Source organism: Pieris brassicae, chromosome W, assembly GCF_905147105.1.
Source record: "Pieris brassicae chromosome W, ilPieBrab1.1, whole genome shotgun sequence".
In the NCBI taxonomy this organism is placed as follows: domain Eukaryota; kingdom Metazoa; phylum Arthropoda; class Insecta; order Lepidoptera; family Pieridae; genus Pieris; species Pieris brassicae.
The window spans coordinates 1,144,032-1,170,279 of record NC_059679.1 but is presented as its reverse complement, the minus strand read 5'-3'; the positions used below and the strand labels follow the sequence as shown (position 1 = coordinate 1,170,279).

The 26,248-nt window shown below is 36.7% G+C and overlaps 1 protein-coding gene across 1 annotated transcript; it reads left to right on the top strand.

Moving 5' to 3' along the window:
- Positions 1-10,043: 10,043 nt before the first annotated feature.
- LOC123718339 lies at positions 10,044-14,587 on the top strand. Its single transcript, XM_045674755.1, has 2 exons — positions 10,044-10,565; positions 14,561-14,587. Exons 1-2 carry the CDS (start codon positions 10,044-10,046, stop codon positions 14,585-14,587), a joined length of 549 nt encoding a protein of 182 aa, XP_045530711.1.
- Positions 14,588-26,248: the final 11,661 nt, after the last annotated feature.

Below are 26,248 nucleotides of genomic sequence, written 5' to 3'. Positions count from 1 at the left end.
GTTCATATAGGTAAACAAGAACACTTATGAACGTCAAAAATTGTTTCTAAATTTATATTTACTACCAGTTCGCAAGTCAAGGGCGTAGAGCGGGCAAGACGAACAAGCAAGAAACTTTCCGCCCCACTTTTTAATCGCTAAGTTTTGAGTCATACAAATTGTTTGAACTGGAGCAAATCAATCCCAATGATAAGGATCATTTAAATATTTGCAAACACATACTATGTATACATTAATAATAATAATATTCTTTATTTATTTTTAACAGTACAGTATCGGAAATACTTCAGTGGGCAGCTGGTTCCACATAGAAGTGGTGCGTGGCAAAAACTGCTACAAACGAAAATTGAATATTTTGAATGTAGTTATGTAATATTAATAAAATATATACCTACAAATTTATTAATGTTTCTGCAAGAAATAAAAAAAATTTCTATCCGAAATGGCCACCTTTGGCTTTTATATAGGTCTTTATCTGTTTGGGCACTGTTTTCATAGGAAATTTAGCAGGCCATGACCATCATTTGAAGTCTAAACGGTTGGGGTCTGGGTTAGATGAGGGCCAGTCTTCAGCTCTTAGTTTCTGCCATGTGACCAGATGCAAAATTCTGCTGATAGTCCACGGTATATTTTAAAAAGGTTACACAACATGATCCAAAACTATATCTTGATACACTTTCGCTGTAGCTTTCACTCCTTTTTCACAAAAATGTATTTTGTGACTCCTTGATGAGACACGCCCCACCAACCCATCACTGAAGCAGGATGATGACAACGTTGTACCTTTCCGAAGATTTGAGCAGCTTCTATGTGAACTGTGACCGTACACTTTATCATTTTGCTTATTGTAGTGTTCTTCAATCGTGAAAATTTTTTCATCAGTAAAAAGGATATTTCCCTGCTTTTCACCTAAAAGAAACTCAGAATTCTTTTTTACTTTCGGGCGGTGGCGACCAAGAATTGTAATGCTCCTCTAAACAGATCTCTATCTGCCGTAAACGACGATTTGAGGCTGATCCATTTTATGACAGTCCCCATATCTTCAAGGCGTAAGATGCTGTAGCCATTTCTTCTTTGCAACGACAAATACATACGTATGTATTTATATAAGATCCCGCGTAACAAGCGTCAGGGAGATAAACATTACCCGTATTGAAAAAAATCGTTGGAGCATCGATCGTTAGCCTTAGCTTTCGGTATTTACATAATAATATATTTCGAGGTGTTGTTGGTCATAAAAGCCACGGCATTAACTTCGGAGATGCCACAGATCTTCATGTATCTTGCTCTGACGCCACTTATTGGTGTCGTTCTGTTTGTGCTAATCAGAGCCTGCGTCAACGCTTTTAAATTTTATAAATCACAACATCTTCGATAGATAACTTATTAGTTTTGTAAACCCAATAAAATATATGATAACACGTGACCGTATTTTATTATACAATATTATTATAGATAAAAAAATCAATGGCACTACAACCTTTTTAGGTCTGGGCCTCATATTTTTGTATCTGTTTCATGATCATTAGTAAATTGAAAAGGTAAGTAGGTGATCAGCCTTCTGTGTCTGAGGCACACCTTTGACTTTTAGGGTCTAAGGCAAGTTGTTTTCGTCTCGATGTTTTCCTTCACCGTTCGAGCTAATGTTAAATGCGCACAGTCGGGGATCGAACCTACGACCGCAGGGATGAGCGTCGCATGCTGAAGCCACAAGGCCAACACTGCTATGGTTGTAAACAACTCCTTAATTTCAGCCACTCAGGCCTTGAAGCCAGTCAGCGTTTGACTCGCCATGGTTTTCCTTCCTCCACAACCTCAATATATAAGGAACCTTGGGCTGGTTATGAAACCTGAAGTCACTGATGCTATAGGGAGTTACAAAACATTGGCGCTTACTATAAAGCTTTCAATAGGGATCTCAATATTAAACTTATTAAAATAAATACACGAAAATTGGGTTAAACGCCGTAAGGAGGCATCTTATAATGATGCCTTTTACGTGGACCTTCGCTATGTTGTTCTCGGTGCGCAACTCCCACTTTCTTCGACCAAAATTACGATATCAAAAGTATATACAATTAGCAAACTGGATATAAATATCTATAATATTTTTGAAACTCGTTCGAGATGGACTTAGAAGTTTAACAATAAAAAGACGCAGTATGGTATACTTGTAACTTTCTGAAGCAAACTATCAAGTTACGTACCTTTGTTTAAGAAGCTAAAAGTATCTATTCCCTGTATATACATTTTAGGAATTTCCTTATTCGTTCACAATATCATAAATATTTTTAATCCCTTGTCGAAGTAGACATATAGACATTCAAAGACATTCATAGAGATGTAGACATTCAAAGATCTTCCTTATTGTGTTAAAAATTCGAAATAATGTACCTACTTCTGAAAAAAATTCTATTCTATTAATCGTTATTTGCGAGAAAAATTAATATGAATTTAATAATGTGACGATGTAGTTATAATAATATCTGCTACTTTGAATGGTCCAGTGAATAGGCTATCTCGCTCTTACAACTTGATTACTAAGATCGATGATGATTGATGGGTTTTACAACAGTCTGCCAAGTTACCGTAACCTTGTTTATCATGCTCTTAATGAGGTTTAAGTTTTCATTTAGTTTAGGTTACTATTGTTATTTTATCTTTTTAGTTTTATTGATTACTAGCGGACCCGACAGACTTCGTTCTGTAAAAATATTTAAAATGTGGCAGTTTTTTGTTCCTACCAATTTTATAGTCGGCGCAAAAAAATCCTGAACAGAACCTGATGATAGGGTGATGTGTGAGGTTCAGCTCGGGTGACCAAAGTATCTTCGCTTCCACGAACTTTGGCCACTCTTCTGTGACCCACTAAAAAACCCCTACTGGGATATTTTCCTATTAGTAGGTGTGTATTTAAATAATTTTGCACAAATAGGGATATTAAATTAACAATTTAAAAAATTGATCCCTTTTTTTAACACGATTTTATTTGACAGATGTAATGACGTAAAACGTCGCATACCGAAACTAAAATAAAATAAATAATATCGCGAAGCCAACCAAAATAAAAATCAGTACTAATGATGTATAGCTCTTACAATTTTTGACTATTCAATTTGGTCGGGTTCGCGATATTGTCACTTTTGTTGAGTTTCGGAACGCGACAAAATCCTCCTACGCGAACACGCACACTGTTTTGATAGATATGATTGAATTTGAACTTTTCACAGCGATAATAAAGTGCAAATAGACTCTTTGACGTTAGGAACACACCTACATTGCTTAGACAACAGTGAGTGCTTGTAATTTAATATTTGATAATAACTTTATTAAATAGCAATAAAGTTCAAATTGAGTCTACATTTTATTTACAAAACGTTTGTATTGGAAAAAGAAAAGGGATGTTTTAGGGTTTTTCCCGGAAATTATTCGAATTTTTCTCGCCGTAAAAACCATCCTAAGACTTCAACGAACATTTTAAAAAAATAGTACAATTGGTACAGGCGTTGTAGAGTTATGCGCTTACCAACACATTTTGCGATTCATTTTTATATTATAGACTAGCAAACCCGGCGAACTCCGTTTCGCCACCAGATGGCTTCGTTTTATGTAACATTTTGTTTGGTGATTAAAAGATGAAGAAATTTTTTTTGTTTATTTTATATTTGAAAAGGAAAAACATTATTTCATATCACAACAGTAATGAATTCATTTCGATTACAAAAATGAAGTATTATTTAGTTGAACTTCTCTAAGTAAATGAAAGTAAATACTGAATCGAAGCGTTATACGTGTCCGAAAATTATCCGTTTCATTGAAGTGCTCTTTGGTAAACCACATTTTTTGTTTTTTGGGTCTGACGTTAACACAAACAAAGCGGATGGTTTCCCAACTCGTGAACACGCAACGTATAACTGTCCATGTGAAAAACAATGATTTTCTAAATTTATCCCTCAAACATTCTAATGGCCTTGCCTTGCCGATTGGCCTTGCGACTTGTTAATTGTCATTGCGAACGCAAGGCGAACTAGAAATTGCAATCGTTTGAAGTCAAACGGAAGATCAGTCGGAATCATTGGTATTCGAGGAATACATACATTTTCACCTACGTACTTTCTGTTAATAATGGTTGCCTCAATCAAATTCGGCATAAGTCTTTTTACCGAAAGTCAAGTACCGTTGCAAAGTCGCGGTGGATTCAAATTACGCAATATCATAATAACTGTACCAACTTTGAGTTGCAAGTTATGTGGTGGAAATCCTGGTAACTCCAGAGAGACTCCTCAAACATCATCAGGATTTGTTATGGAATCAACGGATTTGTATGTCACCAAATCTCCAGCAATTTTTGATTGATTGGTGAAATTCAGTGTGTGTACATCATTATTCTTTGCGGCAAGAATTGTTCGTTGACTTAACCAAGCATAATTCTGATAATTCTCACTAATGTTAGGGAAATTATTTTCAATAAGAGCTAATTGAAAGTCTACAAATTGGCAAAAGTCGTTGGTAAGAGTAATTAATCCAGATGTCGCATCAACAGGGACTTTTCCATTTCCAACAGCTAACAATTGTTTGGAAAATTGTGCAGCACTTTGATCATTTTGAAGTTGAACTCTCATATTAGTGGTTAGCGATAATGTTTTTACGTTATTCCATAAAGGTGATGCCTTCAGGCAAGCATTCAATTCATCTGCAGGCGTTCCACGGGAATTACTGGAAACGTCTGTCTGAAATCGCCTGCCAACAATATCATCAAGCCGCCAAAGATGTTGTTATTTCGCCGAAGATCCTTCAGTGTGAAGTTAAGTGCTTCAAGTGATTTCTTATGTGCCATTGTGCACTCATCCCAAACAATGAGCTTGCATTGCATCATCAATTTTCCCATTGCACTGGATCGGGAAATATTGTATGTTGGAGTATCAATTTTGTGTAAATTGAGTGGCAACTTAAGCGCAGAATGTGCAGTACGACCGCCATTTAGAAGAGTCACCGCAATTCCAGATGATGCTAACGCCAAAGCTATGTCACATCTTGATCGAATAGTGGCCAAAATCAATGAAATGACAAATGTTTTCCCTGTTCCTCCAGGTGCATCCAGGAAGAATAGACCACCAGTATTATTGTCCACCGCTTGCATTAATGTTTTGTATACTTGTTTTTGCTGTTCATTCAGCAACGGCACATTATTTCGAACGAATTCCTGCAATGTATCAACATTGTATTGCAGCTCTCGATTTAATTCTTGGTTGAATGCATCGTGCATCGATCGATTTGGCGCAATCATTCCTACTTTAATCAGTAGCTTGTTTGCAATAGTCAAGCATTGATCCTCAATCAGAATCAATCCTTCATTGTAGATTTCATCGGTTATTTGGATGTCAGGATTATTCGTTTGAATGCGCAAGCGATGCAAGATATCTTCACATATGTCGTCTTTGTATTTTCTAAACATGTGGTGATGATAATTGCGAACAGCGTTCGTATTTGGTACGCATTTGTTGAAACAACTGAATCTGCAAGTGTTAAATCCCAATGAGAATCGTTCTCCAGCAAACCCAATAGTTGACATGTTTCTCGATATGTTTGGCATTGGTGGCCATTCACAGTTTTCAAATGCGCAAATGGTTTTGGTCCACGTACATTTACCAACAGCAGTCGCAAATAAAAACATTCATCATTTCTAGGATGAACAGTAAACATGCGACCAAGTGCATCAGTGGAAAACACCTGTGGCCAATCTGGAACTGGGGTTCCTTGTTTGCGACGTTGGAATATCTTTGTTGATTGATTCCAAGTGTAATACTTGGGCATTTCAACGTACATCAGCGTCGCTGCGAATGGATCTGCTTCACACATTGCAAAGAAGCTAGTCAATGTTGTCGATGGTGGTCTCTCAGCTCGTTGTGCCGCATTAGCCTCAGTGAAGTAAACTTTTTGGCCATTTTATAAATGCACTGCTAAATGTACAACTGTGGGATATCTTTCATGAATTTGAAATGATAAAAATCTAAAAGTCGATTAAGTCACGTTACGTTCGAAATAAGTCGGTATTTTACATACTTTTTACTGTAATGGTTAATTATAATCGACAGAATTATTTAGACTAACATCTATACCACGTCTCCCTTTCAAGCGGCCATTTTTTAAATTTTTTATATCAACGCCTTACGCTGGGCATGTTGCAGTCGAGACGGACTGCTGTAGAGCCGTGTACGACTTCAACGTGACCACACGACTGCTTGGAGCAGTTGTGTTCGACCGCAAAATAATACCGTCAATGCTAATTCATTTACGAGACGGATTTCGATGACGAAACACTGCTTCTTGTACTACTATTGCGCAAGCTTAGGCGTAGAAGACACCGTAGTATGTGGGTGCGTCCAATACTACAATCAAGAGAACAGTATGGAATATTTCATACTTTGTATCCCCAGCTCAGAGAAGACACTTAAGAGTTTTTCAACTATTTTAGAATGTCCATGGTTTCATTTGATGAATTGGTATTTTAAGCCGAGAGCCGGAGTGGCACGCGGTCAGCAGAAACCGCTAGTAGCGGTCCGTGTATGGTGGCTCCGGCAGCTCTTAGCAGTCGACCGCACGGCGAAACTCGACCGCAGAGCGTCTACTCCGACCGCTCAGGAACTGCTCGAGCGTGTATTGTGGATATGAATTTAGTATGGAAACTGCATGATAGAGGATTTTCGACAATCTGAGAACAATATTTGTTTTTAATTTATTTTACTATTATTTATTACTTAAGATGTCATGTGGAACATGATGTAATGGTTGCAGCTCCTTACAAAATTTTATAATACTCGACAGTGCCCTAATCTTCATTTCTCGCGAGAAGATTTTTGCTTCCTAATGGGATTTCGACGAATTCTGGATTTAACAGCAAGAACAGCCTTTGTAGTTCTAATAACGCACGGCCGCCCCGATCATTTCTGATCTTCGACAGACTTTTTTTTTGACGTTAATAAGAATATATGAATACATGATTTTGAATTTTAAAACGAAGTGTTTTTGTATCTATTGATAGTACGATATACGAACATACAACTGATACCATGCTTTTGAAGTGTCTGGAATATGACCGAAGGCACCATACCCACTTTGTGCAAGGCGATCACTGCAATCATATTTTCTTCAATACTCCATTCCATATTGTAATTTTATGTAACAGTATTTGTGTCCAGACTTGTAAGTGTGTATTTGATGATTTTCTAAATTAAAAAAAAAACAAAGATGTGCAAAATAATTAAATAAGAGATTAATTAATGGCTTGGCCGCAGTCACTCGCTCAAGTTGTCCGTAGATTGTCGTAGCACTATCGTAGCACTGCGAGTAGCAGACAAATAGACACTGTTACGTCACCCACTGACTTAATCTGTAGCAATAATTCTATAATAATTTGGCTCCGTGGCAAAGCACAGCCATCCAAACACCACGCGGCACCCGGTTCGATCCTGAGCCTCACAACTATTTTAATTTAATATTAAAATTTCTTAAAACAACTAACACGGTGGACACGTCCAAACGTTTCCGCGGTCCGTGGGAGGGAATTCATTATTTTGAAACCAAAAATTTTGAAGCTTTTACTTCTACCATGTAAATTGCAAACATGTTTTTTTTAAATAATAGAATATTAATTATATAAACTTTATTTATATTGTTACGAGCTAGGAGATCGGATAGAAAATGCCGTGGATTTCTTCAAGGTTTTATTTATTGAAAAATTAATGAGGAATTTATGGGCACAAATTAATCGCAGAGATGCACTAATTACTTATCATTAACACAGTCACTAATTACCTCACTTATGCACACTTCACACAGTACTTTATCACTTGTATTCACTTTATTCGCACTGTATCGCTTCGGTGTTTCTCTCTTGTTATCGCATTCCGAACTAAAGATGATTAGTCGCGTTTCGGCTCGCTTATATATCCCTGGGAATAATTCTAAACAATATTCGAGAACTTTCTAGGCGGGTTTGCTACTGAGTAGCCATTGCACAATTCTAGAACGTCCGCACTCTTTGTCTCTTTCGCACGTTGCTCCGTCCTTGTCGTACGGCGTTCTAGAGTGCTCAGTCTAGTTTCGAGAAAGTTCTGATCTTCTCTCTCTATCTCTCGTATCATTTCGTCCTTGTCTCACACCTAGAAAGTTCGGTCTAGAATATTCCTTCATCAAAGGGGTATACCTAGGCCTGCAAACGTCTGAAACGGGTCTCCTGAAAACTGCACCAATCGACTACACATGTTCTGAAACTGACTGAAAAAAGGTTTCAGCTTCCTGAAAACTAGGGTAACATTATGGAAATTACAATTTTCTAATATGTGATTGACCCTCTCCTGAAATGGTCAGAAATCATATTACAGCCTGCTGAAAAGTTCTCTAACTAGTGGAAAAATCTAGAAACATGGCAGTCGACCCGTCTTCGTAATGTTTAAGTCATTATAGAAATAAATGTTCGTTGCTTATCGCCTTAGTTTATTTTAACCGATGGAATTGTACCTTGAATAGGATGTTATGTGAGACGCTAATTTCATTGATGGAATTATTGGTATATACATTATACTACAAATTACACTTTGAATTTAATTAAGGTGCTTTAGGTGCGCCGGTTTCATTTGGTCGAAATGATGTGTTACATGTTTTCTATTTACCTATAAGAAAAGTCGATGTATGATTTTTATTAACGATTATTGTTTTATAAGATCCCTTCCAAATAGGGGCAAGAGCTTTTTGGCCTTAAGTGATTTTTAATATCTACATAATCTCCAGGTTTATAACGCGGATAAGATTTCGTATGTGAATCGTAGTAAGATTTTGATGTTTCTTTAGATTTTGTAGATGGACTTTCGTTAATAGTAAATAAAAAAAATTATGTTGATATATTATTTTAACAAAGGAATTTAGTTCTTTTTTGATATTCAAGAAGTCATCATACGGAAACGTATGGATTACTTTTTTCATGGTCTATAGATGATGGACTAAGAATTATTTTATTTGCTGTTTTCAACTGGTGTTCGTTGTGTTCTTATAATGTAGTATTATAAGTAATGTCTGTTTTAGAATTTTAATTTATAAACTGTGAATAATCATCATGGGTATAGGAAGGATTATCGGAGTTGGCTTCATTAGGTGACGCAATTTGGAGTGAGTCATTGAAAAAAAGTGGTATAGGAGATGGTAATTGAGAGAACTGATCTTCCAAAGAATTGTTTGAATTTTCATCGATATTTGGTAAATGAGAATTTGGATTTAGTATAAGCATTTGTGTTCATTTTTCCTTTTTTATCAACTATTTCGTAATCAACTTTAGTCTCCATCGCACAAGTCTAGATCCAGGGTCTTCACAATTGAATTAAAATTGTAACTATGGTGAACCGACGGCCATAAATGTAACCCAAACTTTACGGTGTGGTTCCAAATACTATGGCTAAGTATTATTTTTCGGTAACACTATAATTGCATTCCGCCTTGTTTAAAGTACGTGAACACACGCATTTTTGGGTTTGGGTTTAATTGTTTTGCCTAGACATCTAAAAGATCTATTAGAAACCGCGGAGTTCCCGTGTCTAGATTTAGTGCCCTATGATAAATTTAAAACTAAATTTTTAATTTCAGTGAGCGGACGGACGTGGCGAAACTTGTTGTATATAGTTAATTCTGTTGAGTCGTGCGCCGGCTCAGGTAGCGCGCAAGCGAGATCGCATGTTATTGCCTATATATTCGCACGCGACTACCTGAGCCGGCCCGCGGCGACCAGCAGACCGCTTTCGCACTCCGTATTTGATAGTTGATATAATTTTTGGTAATTTTATTATTTGCGTTGAGGACTTATCACTTCGCTTAATTTTATTTCTTTTACTGTGCCATTCTTCTACAAATTATTTTACTCCTTCTTGTTTATACTTCTGTGACGTGTTCAATAAACTTTCTATTTTTGTGCACTCGGATTTTCTTATTACATCCAATTTGCATCGTTTAATACTCGCTATATTGGTGACCCCGTAAAAAAAGGACACAAGAAGATGGCTCAAGAAACAACAGAAACATCACCGTTAACGGAGAACTTCCGAGTCGGCGTAAGAATTCCACCCTTCTACCCAGAGATGCCAGGTCTGTGGTTCAGCCAGATGGAGGCGCAGTTCACCCTGGCCAACATCAGAACCGACGAGACGAAATTCTTTTACGTCGTCGGCAACCTGGACGCCCAATACGCCGCGGAGGTAGAGGACGTAATTTCCTACCCTCCGCCCGCCGATAAATACGACAAGCTTAAAGCTGAGCTCATCAAGAGGCTGTCGGCGTCACGTGAGAAGAAGGTGAAGCAGCTTCTCATGCACGAAGAGCTCGGAGACCGAAAGCCTTCACAATTCTACCGGCACCTGCTCAACCTGGCCGGCCCCGGAGTACCTGAGGAGTTCCTGCGGACCATCTGGACGAGCCGCCTGCCCAGCTCCACTCAGGCCATCATCGCATCCCAGTCCAAGACGGATCTGACTGAGCTGGCCGAGTTAGCTGATAGGATCCACGACGTCGTCGGTACCCAGGTCGGATCTACAGCGGCTGACTACAGTACTGAAGATGCTATCCTAGCCGTTATAAATTACCTAGTTGAACGCCAGGACCGGAAACAAAAGTGTCTTACACTATTTATCGACCTCAAAAAGGCAATTGATACTGTTTGTGTTTCAACTCTGATTAAGCGCCTGGATAATATTGGCATTAGAGGAGTATTTCTCAACCTCTTGACCAGCTATCTGACAGATAGGACTCAAAGAGTCAAGGTAACTTAATTAGTAACGTGAATGAAAACCCGATTTCTTTCGGCGTCCCTCAGGGTTCGGTTTTAGGGCCAACGCTGTTCTTGATATATGTCAATGAAATGTGCAATACCAAAATCAATAAAGGTATCATCACTTGTTATGTGACAAGTGATGTGATGTCATGTGATGACATGGCACTAACTTTTTATGGGGATACATGGGAGGAAACTTATAAAAACGCTGAAGCGGATCTTCACAAACTTAACGCGCAGTTAACCAGCAGTCAGCTAACTATTAATCCATCTAAAACTAACTTCATAACGTTTGCTATACGTGATAAGAGCCAATCCCCCTCCAATCTTAACATAAAATTACACAAACTAAATTCCAATGTAGTGAAGACTGCGGCTGTGACACGCTGCTTAGGGTGAAAGAGATTAAATACTTAGGTGTGATTATTGACCAAAATCTAAACTGGCACGCCCATGTTGATGCAGTAATAAAAAGGATGCGTAGGTTCAGCTGGATTTTTTGCAAACTACGTCATGTAGCGGAACCAAACATATACCGTGTATAAAACATTAGATCAATCTGTTATCACCTACTGTATTACAGTGTGGGGTGGTTGTACGAAAACCAAAGTTCTAGCACTTGAAAGAGCTCAGAGAGCAATTATAAAAATAATGTTACTAAAAAATAAAAGTTTTTCAACTGAAGAGTTGTACAAGTCTTGCAAACTACTGACCATACGCCAGCTCTATATTCTCCGTTGTGTCCTTAGGAGACACGCAACCTCTCCACATAAAACAGACACACCTCAAAAAAGGACCCAACATAATATAATAAGCTACACAATTTGCAAGACTATCTTTACACGTAAGCAATACAACAATCGCTCAGCTTATCTCTATAATAGTTTAAATAAAACCCTTAGCTTTCATAATCTTACATACCATAAATGTAAAATAACTATAAACCATTGGCTCGGTACACTTAACTACAACAAAACAGAAGCATTGTTAAATCATCTAATATAATTTTTTCCTTAATCCATCTTTTCATGCAACACGCGCACACATTTGTTTCGTCTTTCACAAACACATTACATAGTCATCATAATATATTCATATATTTGTTTATTTTTCTTTTTTTTTAAACCAATTGTGTTGGTTGATTAAACTTTGTAAATTTAAAGAAGAGCGAAGCTTCCCTGTCACAGGTCTCTGACTTACTAGGGAGGCCTCTATCTGAACAAATAAAGAATTTTGAATTTGATTTTTTTAATACAATTTAACAGTCAAAGAGAGTGCCTACGTCTGGGTATGCTCTCGGGGTGTAACTCCCATGATTTAGTTCGCTATGAACGAATGTAGAAGAGAGTGCCTGCGTCGGGCTATACTCTCGGGACGTAACTCCGACGATTTGGGAAATCGTCACGCTTATAAGTGATCGATATGTACAGCCATGGCACGTACAAGCATAGGCATTTGTCAAGCTTGTAAATGAGCAAGAATGTACGAACCTTGGCACGTACATAGGGATCATCACGCTTATAAACTAAGAAAGCCTGAGTGAGCAAAATGTACAGCCTTGGCTCGTACACTTAGTGCTACTAAGATTATTGCAGAATTTCATTATTTGTGATAGATTTATTACTATCATTGTTATCGTTATTATATATTTTTGTTATTAATGGCTTCGAATCTCTTCGAATTAACCGTAGTAGGGACAAGAAAAATATGGCACGTAACGTAAAAATGTGACGCGTAACGTAAAAATGTGACGGTAATTTTTTTCCAACGCCGATAAAGAAGTTTTACTTCAGAAATCTCAACCTACATTATTAATTTAGTATTTTTGGCTGATGGGGTTTCGCTTGAGCGACAGACAAGAAATGATGTTCGAAATTTATGGTTAAAAAAACGCAAGACAATTGCCATATGTATTTTAACCTGATGGGGCTTACGCTTTAAGTACAAACGCTATGAAACCTTTCCCTGGACATCATGCAATAGGTACTCCTCATAGAATATTTAATCAGAAACTTTCTAGTTCACGTGTAGTGGTTGAAAATACTTTTGGTATTATGGCCAGTAAGTTTCGAATTTTTAAATCACCTATAAGCACTAAGCGACGTTAAGGCTTCCATTATTACTATATCATGTGTCCTACTGCATATTTTTTTGAGAAAAATACTGTGGTTTCAGATAGGCCATTTGCACCACAGTCTATAGATATACTTAAATATATATACTTATTTCGATAAAAATAATAATAATTTATTGCAAGAATATGTTACAAAAAGGTGGTACAATAGTAAGTTCGCGTATTCTGCCACACACAATGGCGCGCAAATTTGTCTTTAAAGGAGTTTTACATGTAACATTATTAGTCATATGAATTGGTCAATTCTCATATTATTTGTATCGTACATATCATATCAAATGTTATTAAATTTATATCAATTACAGTATCTCACGCATAATCATTATCGAGTTTTTTTTCCAAAAGTAATACGCCAATTCGATTTTTAAAGACTAGCCTGAAGATCTTTTAATTCTTTTGGTAAATTATTGTAAACCTTAATAGCCATATAAAAGGTGTTTTTCCTAAACAGTTCTAGATTGATTTTTGCACAGCCAATTTCTCCCCATGTCTACTTTGTACTTCGACTTCTATATTCGACTTAAAAATATCTATGTTTCTGTGCATGAATAAGTACATTTCTAAAATATAAATACAGGCAAGAGATACAATTTTGAGCCTCTTAAATAAAGGTACGCAACTATCAATACAGTTTGCTCCACAAATTGCTCTAATACATTTATTTTGAGCCTATTTACTTCTTAAACTATAATAGTTTGGGGAAATTCAATCTATCTATCTATCCATGTCTAATAATAGATGAAACATGATAATCAGGCCATACCGTAACAGTTTCTCTTAGTCGTTTTAACACAAAAACGAAACTCTATTTTGTTCTGTAACTTTTCAATGTGTGCTTTCCAACAAAAAAATTTATCTAGCGTTATACCTGAAAATACACACCCATTCATTATTTCTATTTTATTGTTACATTAATGACCTAAATGACTTAAAAAAATATATACAGATATATTAAAAAGGCTTCTATAAACATATATTAGTATGTATTTAATGTCACCTATTCAAACTTTACTATAAGCGTATGCAGAAAGTACGTTTACGCAACATATTTAGACACATAAATACATTATTTATTATTTACATACATATAGCTGAGCCATTACTTAATTAGTTTGGTGTTAAACGCCTTCTTCGTGTACCATAGCAAAATAATTAATAACGATTAAAATTAAACCATTAAATAAACTAAAAAAAATTAATGTCGCGGGGGGAAAAGCATGCAGTTAATTAATAAATAACTGCATTGTTCAGCACAATCTAAAATACACGAACTATTTTAAAATGTTTTCATTTTTGTTTTTATTTGAATGTTACTATTTTTAAGATGCTACATTAATGAACGTAGGTAAAATTTATTTTCATAATAACGGATAACATACAGCGACATGAAGACGGTTGAAGCCGCGGAACCACCACAACAGACGGGTCTACGGTCATCGAACGCGAGTGAAGATTTCGACAAAGGCCACAACCTGCTTCCACAACGCACCGCAACACACACACAGTCACACAGTCACAGTCCACTAGCTAGCAAGCTGTACAATATCGTTATTTCAACCCAAGTAAAAAGTAATGTAACATTATGAGTTATGATTAATAAAAAAAATTTGCAGTGCTGGATTTACCAGCAGACTGAGTAGGCTTGAGCCTAGTGCGGCGGATTTGAAGGGGCGGCAAATTTGTCCCAAAAATTTCTTTTTTGTCTTAAAGAAATAAAAAATTATTATAGATTATTGTGTTGTAAGGAATTGATGACTTCTTTTTTTTTAAAAAAATCGATTTCGAAGTCTATCTGGACTATTTTTGCTTTTAATTTATTCATTATTTCTAGGGTAGGATATACGAACAAGCGACAGGGAGATTAAAAAAATCCCCGTATTGAAAAAAACGTTGGAGCTTCGACCGTTGGTCTCAAGATTTTGGTATTTACATAATAATATATTTTCAGGTAGTGTTGTCATGGTGGTGGTCATGAAAGCCACGGTATTAACTTCAGCGGAGATGTCACAGATCTTCACGTATCTTGCTCTGACGCCACTTATTGGTGTCGTTCTGTGTGTGCGAATCAGAGCCTGCGTAAACACGTACAAATTTTATAAATCACAAAATGTTCGATAGATGACTTATTAGTTTTGTAAACCCAATAAAATGTATGAAAACACGCGACCGTATTTTATTATACCACAGTGATACCTATACTCAAAGGCTATGGTTATAAATAAAATAAAAATCAATGGCGCTACAACCTTTTTAGGTCTGGGCCTCAGATTTCTGTATCTGTTTCATGATTATGAGTAAATTGAAAAGGTAAGTAGGTGATCAGCCTTCTGTGCCTGACGCACGCCGTCGAGTTTTTGGGTCTTAGGCAATCCGGTTTCCTCACGATGTTTTCCTTCGACGTTTTAGCGAATGTGAATTACATGCAGACATAGAAAGTCAATTGGTGCAGAGCATGGGAACGAACCTACGACCTCAGTGATGAGAGTCGCACGCTGAAGCCACTAGGCCAACACTGATTACAAAAATGGAAACAAACAATATATCTTGCTTACAAACAATCATTAATCAACTATAATTATATGTTTTTGCCATTCACTAACTCCAAAATAAATTGTTTAGTTAATAACAATTGATTTTTTAATTCCTAATCTCTCTCGTGAACTATGCTCGGAGAGCCTAATTAATAAATAAAATATAAAAGGCTTTACCGTGACTGTTACCATGGTTACCGTATATTTGACATAACATCGTTACCATGGTAACATAAAATGAAATCTATTCTAAGAAACTCACCAAACAGAAGGAATAAAAATAAAACGCCAATAAAAATAACAGACATGTTAATTGTCACATCATCGGGATAGCATGCCGACCGCGCGCGTCTTCTTTCTTCATGAGGAGAAAAACCAGCTGCTAAACATCAATTTCATACATATCTCGACTTATTAATTTCGGATCGTCACCTGAGAGCATATATTCCAAAAATTCATAAAATCCAGTAAATAAAATATTTTAAATAAAGTTAATTTATTAGTTTTAAATTCATTTCCCGCTCGACTAATAAGAATTCAAATTGGTCTCATTTTTGATAAAACATTTTTATCGTCTCAATAACAATTAATATATAACCTCCAAATGCGAATCCTCAAACACATTGCCTCGAGAAATGTGCTCGACTCATATAAAAACGCAAAATAAAATGCAAAATACTGCCGATAGCAGATAAAGTAAATAAATTTCTTCTAGTCGAGTACTTTTTTCGAGATGATATAAAGAAACGAGTGGAGCATGACGTACAGACCCGAGCGGTAACGCAGATTCGGCTGTGTACATCGAGAGCAAACAACGTATATGGACACAGAACGTTGAGGTGTTTGCTACCGCGGCTAATAAATGAACTACCCTGTCAATTATAAGTAGATAGCCTAACTTTTACAAACAAAAAATGAAATTGAAAAACTATTTTTATATGCATTTGTCTCCTAAACAAGACTGTTCTGGTTACATTTACACAAACCACAGCGGTTTTCTAATGATTTTAGTATATTATCTTATCTTAATATATATAAATCTCCTGTCACGATGTTTGTCCGCGATGGACTCCTAAACTACTTAACCGATTTTAAATTAAATTGGCACACCGTGAGCAGTCTGGTCCAACTTAAGAAATAGGTTAGCTTAGATCTTTAATTAAAGTCGCAATTTATTTTATTGCAAATTATTTGTCTATAATTAATTGACAGTCACAAATATCTGTTAACTCCAAAAGATTCTAACAGATGTCGATACTTTTCCACTGGATTGAGTAAGTAATCAATAGATGGCACTGCTATGGTAAAGGGACAAACTTGTCATATAAGCTACAATTCAATATCATGATTACCACGTGTTATTGAGGCTAAAGTATAAATTAAATTTATTTTGTAGTAAACGAAATACCGTGAAATTGAATTATTTCTACTTTTTTTATTTATGGTGTTAGCATAGCCAACCATCTGTTACTTAGACCGAAGTGAAAATCAAATTCAAATTATAGTGACGATAATACAGTGAAATTACTCTTTCGTGTCACGGTATTAAGGCTAACTAAAACCACATTAAGGAGAAACGAAGTTCGCGGGGGCAGCTAGTTTTCTAATATAAAGAAAACCAAACTGAAATTACTATTTTTTATTAAACTGTCAATGAAACCTGTAAAGTATATGCAAGTGCTTCTAATTAACCAAAATAAATTCTTCGGTTTAATACACGTAAGGTTTTTTTCAGCTTCATCCAAGATTTGGACAGCAATTGAATGTGTCCACATGGACACATTCAATTTTCGCTTTGCTATAAAAGTGAGTTCTGGAACCGCTGTAGTACAGATACCGGCAAACTTCTTGAGCATTAAACAAGGGAGTGGGGAAAAGTTTGAGCATCGTATACAGCGCGGGACACAAACGTCAACTGATTTACCAATCACGCGATCGACACGTCACTCTCGCGCCGTCGCGCACTACCGCCCGCCGAAGTGATACCTAAAAATCGTTTCTGCGTAGGCAAGCATATTTGTACAACATGTTTGCCGATATCTATACTGAAGGTAATGTCTACTCGCAAGGAGTGCCGGATTAGAAGAGTAGCAAATGCTACGGCCCCGCGCTCCAACAAACATAACAAATAATAAATAATAATTAATACATAACGTAACAAAATATCCTTTGCACTTAAAAATCTAAAAGTCGATTAAGTCACGTTACATTCGAAATAAGTCGATATTTTACATACTATTTACCGTAATGGTTAATTATAATCGACAGACATATTTTGACTAACATCTATACCACATCTCCCTTTCAAGCGGCATTTTTTTTTATTTTTTATATGAACGCTTTACGCTGGGCATGTTGCAGTCGAGACGGACGGCGACCACACGACTACTTGGAGCAGTTGTGTTCGACCGCAAAATAATACCGTCAATGCGAGTTCATTTACAAGATGGATTTCGATGACGAAACACTGCTTCTTGTACTACTATTGCGCAAGCGTAGGCGTCGAAGACACCGTAGTATGTGGGTGCGTCCAATACTACAATCAAGAGAACAGTATGGAATATTTCATACTTTGTATCCCCAGCTCAGAGAAGACACTGAAGAGTTTTTCAAATATTTTAGAATGTCCATGGTTTCAGTTGATGAATTGGTATTTTAAGCCGAGAGCCGGAGTGGCACGCGGTCCACAGCAACCGCTTGTAGCGGTCCGTGTATGGTGGGTCCGGCAGCTCTAAGCAGTCGACCGCACGACGAAACTCGATCGCAGAGGGTCTACTCCGACGAAGAAATATGTGCCAAAAATTAAATAAGAGATTAATTTAGTTAATTTTTTAAAAGAAAATTATTAAATTTATTACATATAATTAAGTGATGATATGCAACTTTACAGAAATTGGTTAAACAAGGTTAAATTAGATAAAGTTTAACAAAATGCTTTTATTATCATAGACATGAATACAAATAATACAATTATTTCATTTCACCTTATTACTACTAAGATTATTACAGAATTTCATTAATTGTAATAGAATGATTACTATCATTGTTATCGTTATTATATTTTTTTGGTATTATTGGCTTCGAATCTATTCGAATCCAATGGTAATGACAAGAAAAAGATTGCGCGTAACGGAAATATATGACGGTAAATGTTTTTCCAACGCCGATAAAGAAGTTTCATTTTAATAATTTAAACAAAAGTCTACATACTACATTGAGATAGTGAAAAAAAATCTAATTTACATATTTAATTTTTTTTTACTTTTTTAATTTTTGTAGTTTTTATAAAAATAAATAATTGGTATTAAACTTAAAATTAAAATTACAATCATCTCATAATTTTGAAAGCAAAATCAAACATGTTTTTTTATTATTATTTAAACAGGTTTAAAATAAGTGACTACAGTCATTCCAATAGAACCTTAACTCTAAATTAAAAGAATGCAGATTGATTTAGTGTTGAGCAATGGATCAATCTATTGTAAGATATTATATTGTAATTGAGCGCATTAATCAAAATTAGACTCTCAACCTGAAGGTCGTAGATACCTTGTCTTTAAAAATGTAATAATTTTCCATTACACGGCAGTGATCTATTACTTCTGGCCAGAAAGACTGCCTGTACATCTTTTGTCTAAATTTTTAGGTGTCTTAATAAGGAACGAACGAATGTTTTCAGTTCTGAATGATTTTATCCTGAAATTTCCCTCAAATACTAACCTATTTTTGAATTTAGTTCAAGTTAGATATGTTTCAATATCTCAAGCAAAGCGAGGCGTTATGGTTGCAGTGCATTTGTCTTGCGCAAAACGTAGCGAGTAAAAATAATGAAAAAGACTTGCCAATTCTTTTCCCCCGCTTTTTGCCTTGATTTGAGTACTGGTAGAATATTTACATCCTTGGTGTGACGTTCATACGTCCTAAGAACGACAACTAGGAGCACTTTAAGATGTTGTCATTGGAGAATTTTAGAAAAATAATTGATATATCGTTTGCATTTAAATTATATACATATACATTAAAAAAATGAAATACGTAATACAAAATATTTTTTATTTATTTTCTCCCAATAAAGAAATACTCAAATTTTATCTATGTAGCGCGTTTTGAATTTCGAAATATGAACAGAATAGTGGTGCGTTAATTTGAATTTCGAATCACGTCCATTGCTTTTGTGTATTTTTCGAATTTTAAATGTGTTCTACTTGTTGTCGAAAATCTACTCGATCCACGCCTCGCACGTCTCAGTTGTGATTTCGCATAATGCAAATAATGCGCGATTCGTATCAATATCTGAAACAAGAAGTATGTTGTAGTTCATATATATATGAAATATTTTCATCAGCAAAAACGTTCTTTAATGCAAGAGTGGACAAGAAGTAGGAGGTGCAGAGACAGCTCCGCCCATGGCCACTCAATGAATGGCTCCCATATGTTAAAAAATTATTGGCTTTTACGTTTTTTGGGTTAAGTCCTGACTTTATCCCCTCTAATGCAAGTCTCTCAAGTAAAACCAAAAATAATAAAATTTTTACAAGTTTTGTTTAGATCAGCGCTGTCTCGTCAGTTTACATGTTACTACGTTGACGGTTTACAAAATTTACGTGAGGTTAGTATTATCACAGCAAAAAACAACAGCGCTATTTGATAGACGTTATGAAAATTATTAAATGATGTATACTTTATTAGACAAATACTTGCTATATGAACTAATAAAGAAACTGAAAATTAATCTCAACATTGACTCATGTAAATGGCGGGAAAGGCATTTTATTTTTAATTTATGTTATTAATATAAATACGTTCTTATATTCAAGTTGGGTCTTTACTTTACAATATTTTAATACATTTAATCAATATAAAAATAAGAATTTCCAAGGAAGTTATTTCAAGATTACAATTAAACTAAATGAAGAAATTTTATTTTTACTTTAACAATTAGCGGTACCGCGAACTCCGTAACCGTAATATGTTTTTTTTAAATAAAACCTACAAACATGGAATTTGGCTATGCTAACATACCATATAGCTTGGGCCTATTTCTGTATATAACGTGTAAATGACATGTTTTGAAGCAAAAGGTTTATTTATTTTTACAGTATCTTAATAGTAATAAAATACAAAACTATTAATTTAGAAAAAAATGTTTGCGTTTACTAGTGCACCCACGTAACAAGTGATACTTCTTTATGACCTTATTTTTCGAAAAATGATCTACTATATGAAACTAACTTTATAGAAATTGGTTATATAAAGTTAAATTAGATAAAGTTTAACAAAAGGCTTTTATTGTCTCAGACATGAATACAAATAATACAATTATTTTATTTTACCTTATTACTATGTAGATGTGGGGGATGCCGGGGTATGTTTGCCTCCGGGTGACTACCCGGATGGCTCCAAAGGAAACAATGCGATTGTGATTGACATCTTTATTTGACGTGCTTACGCGTCAATCGCTAAGTACAGACTGATCCCTCTGTGTTGTTACATTGTCCTTATAAAACTACGCACACAACTATATAGTATATATATAAATACCCCTACAACTACTCCCCCCTTTTACAAAAAAAAAAATGTTTCTTAAATACACAGTTATACAAGAATTCATAACACACAATTCTACAACACAATCTAGTAATAACTTCGAGCAATCACGCGTACTGCACTGTAGGTTGCATTGCCTGTGCCTTATCGGTAGGCGGCATCGCCATCGACACAGTCTTCATGGTTCACATTGCAAAAAACTAACCTACTTACGTATGTCCATAAAGTAAACGCTACAGTGCAGTATCGTAACAATATCTTACATCGCTAGCTATAACTTAAGCAAAAATACTTAATCTAAACATAGCATTTTGTAATTAGCTTGGCATAGCATAGCTAAAACTGAGCGCTTAGCTTTAATTCGCGAATCGTACCGGCTTTTTAATAACACGTCCCGAACGCGTCTTTTTAACAGACTTGGGTTCGACTTCTATGCTGGGTTCAACATCGGGCATTTGAACTAGGGGTGCCGGTTCGATGTTTTTCTGAGATTCTAACTCCGGCAACACATAAGCGGGCTTCAATCTATCTATAGATATACTAGCTGTACGATTAGGAAATTGTATGACAAATACTTTGGGACCTCTCTTAATAACTCGATATGGACCATCGTATGGCGGTTTCAACGGCTTGCGCACCGAATCGTCTCTGATAAATACAAATTCTGCATCTTTTAAATCGGGATGCACGAAATATGGACGGGAATTACTATGCGATTTCGGGACGGATTTTAACGATTTTATATGCTTTCGGATACCCTCTACTAATCGTTGGGGCTCTGCAGACCCTACCTGCGTAGAAGAATCGTAAAAATCACCTGGTAATCTAAGAGTACGCCCAAAAGTCAATTCAGCAGCTGACACGCCAGAGTCAGTCCGCTGAGCTGCTCGTAACCCTAATAAGACTGTAGGCAGCTCTTCGACCCATGACTTATTTGACAATCGAGCCATTAGGGCTGCCTTCAATGTCCTGTGCCAGCGCTCCACCGCTCCGTTAGCCTGCGGGTGGTAACTAGTTGTTCGGATTCTGTTTATACCTAATAAGTTCATGAGTTCCCTAAATAACGAACTTTCGAACTGACGACCTTGATCGCTCGTGAGCCTTATTGGACAACCATAACGGCATATCCAGTTTTCATATAAGGCTCTAGCAACCGTCTCCGCGTTCATATCCCGCAATGGCAAAGCCTCGGGCCATCGCGTACAACGGTCTATCAAGGTTAAACAATATTTAAATCCGTCTTCAGTAATAGGCAAAGGACCTACTAAATCTATGTGCACATGCTCGAAACGATCGGCATGCGGGAACCTGCCCACTCCGGTCATCGAATGCCGGTCTACTTTAGCTCGCTGACAACTGATACACGTTTTGGCCCAAAGATTGATGTCAGAATTCATTTTTGGCCAAATGAACTTTTCCGTTATTAACTTCCCGGTGGCTCGAATGCCCGGGTGACTAATATTGTGTATGCTATTAAAAACTGTTCGTCTGAACTCGCTAGGTATATATGGCCTCGCTACATTTGACGAAAAATCACAATAAATTCTTTTATTACATGTAGGTACAAATACTTTTTGAAGTGAAACTTCTTTAGAATCGTTGTGATTTCAAACCGGATGCAACGAAAAAACGACAGGTAAGAGACACAAATACAAAAATGTGTAGGATGAAGCCAGGGGAAAGAATGAGACAGAAATATACATACAATTTGTATATTATCGGTCTCTCCTCTTTGTGCCATACTTCGTAGCGTCCCCACTCCCGTCTTCTAAGCATAGTCGCCTGTAATTTGTGAGCCAGAGCGAGAGAGCAGATGTCAGTGTGTATGTATATTGCCAACTGTTTAATACGTGCTTGTATTTGAGCATTTAACGTGTGTAGTGCATGTGAAAACTACGTGAGCTTACTGTACACTGTATGCGGCTGCGTATTACAGCGTTTTAGTAAGATAGCGTGGTGTGTTATTATTTAACTGTTTGTGAGTATTTTTTTCTAATAGGCAATGATCAGGCTTCTGTACTAATAGACAATTAAAGAAACACATAAAAAAACCTTAGATTCCTTGACTATTGAAAGCGATTGGAAGTGAAACTTATTTATCGGCGTTGGAAAAAAATTACCGTCTCATTTTTGAGTTACGCGTCACATATTTCCGTTACGTACTATCTTTTTCGTGTCCCTACCACGGTTGATTCATTAATAACAAAAATATATAATAACGATAACAACGATAGTAATAATTGTATTACAATTAATGAAATTCTGTAATAATCTTAGTAGTGATAAGGTAAAATGAGATAATTGTATTATTTGTATTCATGTCTATGATAATGAAAGCCTTTTGTTAAACTTTATCTAATTTAACTTTATTTAACCAATGTATATAAAGTTGCATATATTGGATCATTTTTCGAAAAATAAGGTCATAAAGACGTTTCACTTCTTACGTGTGTACACTAGTACACGCACACATTCTTTTTTTAAAATTATCATTGCAACACAGTTCACTTGCATACTCGTCGGTTAATTGCGATTCGGCAATTTTTTCATAATCTAGAACATTCGGACAGTACAAAGTCTCAATGCGTGACAGCGAATCTGCCACAGTATTATTACTGCCAGTAACGAAACGAATATCTGTAGTAAACTCACTAATATACGCTAACTGCCTAACACGCCTCGGTAGCTCTTTCTCGCATTTAGTTTTATTAAATGCGTAAGTTAAGGGCTTATGATCGGTATATACTATAAGCTCTCTTCCTTCTATGACATCCTGAAAATAACGAATAGATAAATAAATAGCTAAAAGTTCTCTGTCGAAAGTAGAATATTTCCTCTGAGCCTCACTCAATTTCTGAGAAAAGTATCCTAAAGGTTTCCAACTGTTGTCAATATACTGTTGCAAAACGCCTCCGATGGCGATATTTGATGCGTCTACGACGAGAGAGATAGGTATATCGGTTCGTGGATGCGCTAACATCGCTGCGTTTTGCAAGCTAAGTTTGCATTGCTCGAATGCTTCGTCAGCCTCAGGTGTCCAAGCTATACTAGTTTTATCACGCTTCTTCGCGTTATGCAAATAACGATTTAAAACTATTTGCTGTGTAACTGCATTTGGAATATGCGCCCTATAAAAATTAAGCATACCTAAAAATCGGCGTAATTGTTCTATCGTTTTAGGTTTCGGGAAATTTTTAATGGCTTCTATTTTATGTTCTTACGGCTTAATACCATCCAGAGACACCTCGTATCCTAAGAATTCTAACTTTGTCTGACCAAAACTACATTTACTTAAATTTATCGATATACCGTATTTATTGAAACGCTCAAACACTAACTCTAAATGTTTTTTATGTTCTTCAACGGACGAACTAGCAATAAGTACATCGTCTATATACGTAAATAAGAAATCTAAACCACTTAGCACTGTATGACTCATAAAACGTTGATATGTTTGTGCAGCATTACGCAACCCGAATGTCATGCGAGGAAACTCGAATAACCCGAAAGGAGTAGTGATCGCTGTTTTCTCAATATGCTCTGGAAATATAGGAACTCCGTGGTAGGTTCGAACCACATCAATTCGGGACATAATTGACTTCCCTTCTAAAATATATGTAAAATCACGGATACGCGGTAAAGAATACCTATCTGGCTTCGTGATCGCATTTAATTGTCTAAAGTCGCCGCAAGGACGTATTTCCCCATTCTTCTTGGGTACTACGTGTAACGGACTAGACCAACAACTCTTAGAAGGCCTACAAATCCCTAACTCCTGCATTATTCGAAATTCCTCCTTAACTTTTTTATACTTGTCGGGTGCTAATTGTCGAGCGCGGGAATGGACAGGAGAACCCGTCGTCTCTATATAGTGATATACGTCATGTGACGGCGGATCGTTAAAATTGCATGGTTTAGTAATGTTAGGAAACTTATTTATGACATCACGGTACGGGTGATCTTTATTAATAGTATTTAAACTAGAGCAACTAGTGTTAACTATGGATGCCAAGGAATTAAAATTAGTTAATTTATCTATTAATTTCCGGGACTTTAAATCTACCAATAACCCAAAATGTGTTAAAAAATCAGCTCCAATAATTGCCTGTTTCACATCGGCTATAATAAAATTCCAACGAAATGCCCTCCTTAACTTAAAATTTACAACTAACATTTTTGAACCAAAAGTATTAATAACCGTACCATTAGCAGCATATAACTTAAAATCACTACATTTTGATCTGGCACTGTTTTTATCTACTGGAATGACGGATACGTTTGCGCCGGTATCTATTAAAAAATTATATCCACTATTACTGTCCAAGATGCATAGGCGTTGTGCTGGGGCGATGGTGCAGGCATCCGCCTCCGTGACCTGCACCTCTAGGGGTTTCCCTTCTTAAAAGCGCAAGGGGGCACACATTTGGTAGCACGGTCTTTGAAACGGTAATGGTAAAAACATACCCAATCACTCGGCGCACGGGACTGCGAACGCCGTCGCTGCCCACGGCTGTTACCTCTATAGGGCGGGCGAGATGATGTACGGCTCTTCAGTAACTGGTCGAACTTGTGGCTCAGCTCCGCGATGGCCGCATGCACGTCGTTGTCCTGGACTTGCCGAAGACCGCCACTTGTCTTGACCTCCGCCAATTGAGGTGGCTGGATGGATTCTGCTACCTTGTCTGCGACGTTGGCCAGTTGATCCAGGTTCTTGGTTTCCGTGACTGCCAGAACTGCACGAACTGCTTGCGGTAAATGCGTCTGCCACAAAATACGGAGAGTATCGTCCGGAAGCTTCTCCCGAGCCAGGTCCTTCATCCTGCGTAACAACTGAGACGGTTTCTGTTCTCCCAAGTCCATCTCGCTGATGAGCTTCTGCAGCTGCCTCGTTTCTGATTCCTCAAAAATGTCCAGCAGCTTCTTCTTAAGAGCTCCATATTTGTCTTGTTCGGGAGGTGAGAAAAGGATGTCTGTGATTTGTTGTATCACATCCTTTCCCAATTTCGACACCACGATGTTGAATTTAGTATCATCTCCCATCTTTTGTGGTAACAGCACGGATTCCGCCCTGACAAACCATACACGGGGCTGATCTGTCCAGAAATCAGGAATCCGGGAGGTGACTGACGTCACCGCTGCGATTTCTTGCGTAGCCGTCGCGTGCGATTGTGGCAATGCCATCCTATCGTCTGAATTTCGAAGTCTGGGTTTCTTGTGCCGTCG

Excerpts from the sequence above, each read along its gene's own strand:
- LOC123718339 (XM_045674755.1), top strand. The coding sequence starts at position 10,044 with ATGGCTCAAGAAACAACAGAAACATCACCGTTAACGGAGAACTTCCGA. Across the intron at positions 10,566-14,560 it reads ACGACGTCGTCGGTACCCAG|TGCTGGATTTACCAGCAGAC; the intron begins GTCGGATCTACA and ends AAAAATTTGCAG.